Source organism: Nycticebus coucang, chromosome 9 (assembly GCF_027406575.1).
Source record: "Nycticebus coucang isolate mNycCou1 chromosome 9, mNycCou1.pri, whole genome shotgun sequence".
Taxonomy (NCBI): Eukaryota; Metazoa; Chordata; class Mammalia; order Primates; family Lorisidae; genus Nycticebus; species Nycticebus coucang.
Genome location: NC_069788.1, coordinates 50,610,065 through 50,614,393, shown reverse-complemented (window position 1 = coordinate 50,614,393; position 4,329 = coordinate 50,610,065). Strand labels below are relative to the sequence as shown.

The 4,329-nt window shown below is 36.2% G+C and overlaps 1 protein-coding gene across 1 annotated transcript; it reads left to right on the top strand.

Moving 5' to 3' along the window:
- The first annotated feature begins 2,630 nt into the window (after positions 1-2,630).
- Positions 2,631-3,572, top strand: LOC128594709 (olfactory receptor 2G3-like). The gene has a single exon (XM_053603616.1). It carries the CDS (start codon positions 2,631-2,633, stop codon positions 3,570-3,572), a length of 942 nt encoding a protein of 313 aa, XP_053459591.1.
- The last annotated feature ends 757 nt before the right edge of the window (positions 3,573-4,329 follow it).

The window sequence follows — 4,329 nt, the reverse complement described above, 5'->3', positions numbered from 1 at the left end:
TATTAAGGACATTGAAATTTTTTGACTAAATAATGGAAGGCAGGGCATGCAGTGAGGGAATAGCATATGTCTTGAAATAGATATTTGGCTTTCTCAGTGAGATGTTTTATATGTATGATATATTGCTGTATGTTTAATATATTCTATGAGCACAATTTTTAATATTTAAAAAGAAGAAAAATAGGGAGAAAACAATTTTATAGAATAAGTACATTTGTTTTTTCAAAATATTTATTTGGTGTATACTCTGTTCATAAATAGCCCTTTCTGGTAGGGATAAGACAGAAATTTAAGAGAAACATCATGGCTCATTAAGGGGTTCCTTTCCATTTTAGGACATAGGCATGCTTAGTGTAACACATCCCTGTGCAAACTGTGACACTGTTACAAAGGAAGTAATTCAGGATTTCAGAAGAGAAGTATTTGATAGAGAGAATTTGAGTGCTTCCCAAAAGGCACTGATCCAACAATAAATATGAATAGGTAAGTAGAATTTGAAAAAATAAAGAAAATTGACTAGTTAGAGACAGCAGGAGCATAGCATTAGCAAAGAATTTAAATAAAAGAACTTTGTATGAACAGAGTAGAAAAAGGTTTGATCTGGTTAGAATGAATTATAAACATTAGGAGATAATTCTGAAAATAGATAGGGAAGCTGAAATCATGAAGAGCCTTGTTTTCAATGCTAGGCTTTGTAAATTTCACATTTTAAGAAATGAAAATTATATTTTGATAAACTTCCTGCTTTTGTATGATTCTGTTGATCCTATATAGTGAGGTAATGAAGACTAAAAGCCAAAAGATAAATGACCACCTAGAATACTTTGCTATCTAGGATGATATAATTTAAAAGTCTTTTTAAAAAATTAAATGTGTAAAAGGGTCCTTATCTAATGAAAGCAATCAGTGTAACCTGGTTCTGTGTACCCTCAAGGAATCCCCAACAATAAAAAAAAAAAAATGATGTAAGGTTAGATTGGTTGAAATGAATGAAAGGTACTAAATGTCATAATTACATTCAAGTTTAAGTTTACATATGAATTTTTTTTGTTAGATGACTTCTAATGAGGACATTCTCTGTATATTCAAATGAATGACTAGGGAAAATGTATGTGATAAGGAGTCAAAACCAGGATTGATCGTGTTTTAAGTTTTGGGAAATATTTATTCAGATATTTAACTTTCTTATTTATCCAAATATTCAAAAATTTTTGGAATAATAAACAAAGATATGTGCATCTAGTATTTTTCTACAAAATATTTTTTTCACCTTTTGTGTTTCTTCTCTCCATAGATGACAATTGTTTAAGAAATGAACCTGTGAACCCTCATTGGTACTTCCCTCTAACTCTGCTAGTTTGGTCAGTCCTGTCCTATTGAATCCAAGTACTAAATACCTCTACACATAAATCTTCCCTGCTACCAGTGTCGTGACAGCATACTGAGGAGTTCCCACATCTTAATTTATTGCTTGCCGATCCATTCTGTAATCTGAGGCCAGTCATTTTTTAAACGCAAGTATGTCAATAACTGGCTCCCTCTGATCTATATTTTCTCTTGACCTGCTTAAAAACCCCTCAAAAGCTGACTCTAAGGGCCCTGTGGATAAATCCAGAACTTCAACATAATTTAAACATTTCTATTCCTTTCCATCTGTGCCTACTTTTTTAGCCTAATCATATGATACTTTCCTCACTGTTTTATATATTCAGCCATACCCCACATATACCTCTCACAGACACCAGACCCAATCAGCTTTAATTTTTAAATTTGTATAAAGGAAAATATGAATTATACTCCAAACAAAACTTCAATAAAATAGGTCAAAATAAATGTTTTTGAAAATTTTGGTTACTTTAACTAATATAAAAATAAAGTATCTAATTAAAAAATATATTTATAATGCATGAAAAATTATTTACTACTTACAACAGTGCTTTTTCTCTGTAGACCATGTTAACTTACTCTACGCTAGAATTCCCATTTTTACAATATAAGAAAAAGTTTTGAAAGAAGATTATTTAACATGTAGATGGTATCTATTAAGTAGTTAAAATATGATGACTTGGTATTTCATTTTCCATCCATAGCATGATAAGGATGAATGCATGTGTTAAGGTAGAGTATTCAAATAATTATTTAATTTTTTTTTCAAAAATACAGATTATCTTTATTTGCTACTTTGCTATTGACAACTAATAGAATAATTGCAATGCAAAGAAGATATTTGTACATTTGACGCCTCCTTTTTTTCTTTTACTTTCAACGTTACAAGATGCTACTGAAAAAGAAGGGCATGGCTTTTCAGGAAAAAAAATATGGAATAACTGAGCAATCATTTATTATTAATCACTTTTCATGTCTTCTATTTTATGTCCCCATATCTTTTAACAGTTCTCAGTAATTCTGCATAATTTTACTTCCTCCTGGAGACATGCAGGTATCTTTCTCCTTCTCTTGCTCTCTTTCTGTCTCTCTCTCCCCTCCCAGCCTCTCTCCTATACACAACACTCCCCCATTCTGCATTTCCAGAGTCTATTTCTCTCAGGTGTATTTCTAATTCTCATTGCTTCCCACTATTTAAAATCTATGTTTTTATAATCATCTCTCTCCTTTTTATGAGTAGGGTGATGAAAACAATTAATGAGAGTTTGGGAGGTGATTTCATACTGGTGGGTTTCTCGGATCAGCCACAGGTTGAGAAGATTCTCTTTGTGCTTGTGCTAATCTCTTACCTCCTGACACTGCTAGGCAACACAACAATCATCCTGGTCTCCAGTTTGGATGCCACACTCCACACACCCATGTATTATTTTCTTACCAATCTCTCCTTTGTTGACCTCTGCCTTACCACCAGCATTGTTCCCCAGCTACTGTGGAACCTCCATGGTCCAGCGAAGACAATTACCCCTATAGGCTGTGCCATCCAACTCTTTGTGTCTATGGCACTGGGATCCACTGAGTGTGTTCTGCTAGCTGTCATGGCATTTGATCGTTATGCTGCTGTTTGCCGACCACTCCACTATGGCACAGTTATGCACCCAAGACTTTGCCAGTCTCTTGCAGGAATAGCATGGTTGAGTGGAGTGGGCAACGCCCTGATTCAAGGTACCATCACACTTCAGCTGCCCCGTTGTGGAAACCGTAAGATTTACCACTTCATCTGTGAAGTGCCTGCCATGATCAAGTTGGCCTGTGTGGACATTCGTGCTAATGAAGTCCTGCTCTTCATGGCTTCCTTGGTCCTGCTCCTCCTCCCCCTGGCACTCATCTTGGTCTCATATGGGTGCATTGTCCAAGCGGTGATGAGGATTAGGTCAGCTCAAGCATGGCGTAAAGCCCTTGGAACTTGTGGCTCCCACCTGTTGGTAGTATCCCTCTTCTATGGGACCATCACAGCGGTCTACATCCAGCCCAGTAGTTCATATGCCCACAGCCAAGGAAAGTTCATAACCCTTTTGTATACCGTAGTAACTCCCACCCTCAACCCCCTCATTTATACTCTGAGAAACAAAGATGTAAAGGGATCTTTGAAGAAGCTGGTGCAAAAAGGCCAGAGCACAGGAAAGTGAAAAATTCCCATTCAGTAAAAGTGCAGACCTGGCCTAACTAAGGTGGAAGTACTGATAGAAAAAGATCAGAAGTCATTACCCAGAGACAGCCTGACAGAAATGCTGCAAAACTAAATTCACAGACTCTAGACAATCTGTTAACAACTGAAATTGCTTTCTTTCATCTCCATACTTGGTGTACTCAAAGATAAGCTGTCTAGACTGACATCTCTGTCATCCTCCAGCCAATTTTCCCAATAATGTGGAACAAAATCTACTTTTCCCAGAATCTCTGAAGTTAATTTTCTTCCCTCTCTGCTTCTCTTATGTAAATTCTAGCTTTGCCTTTTTAGATTAAATAAATCTATTGATTGATCTCCCTTGTATAATAGTAAACAGTGGTCTATTAATTAGGTAGTGCCTTTGAATTATTCTTTAGCAGTTTATGCCTTAGGTCCAGTGTGTATTGCTTGTCTGGGCCTCTCCTTGAAGCAGCAAAAAAATAGCCTGAATGTGCTCCTCACCTCAATGAACCCCTCCATTCATACTCCCCTGGCTGCTCTGGAAAGTCTCTGGGTTGGAGGTTTTTCTTGGCTTGTTTTTTACTTTCTGTGCTTGATTCTTTGCCAAGTTAGCTTTTCATTGAGATTTTGTATCCACTCTGACGGTGGATTTTTTTTTTTTTTTTATTAAATCATAGCTGTGTACGTTGATATGATCATGGGGCATCATTCACTAGCTTCACAGACCGTTTACTGACGGTGGATTTTGACGGATT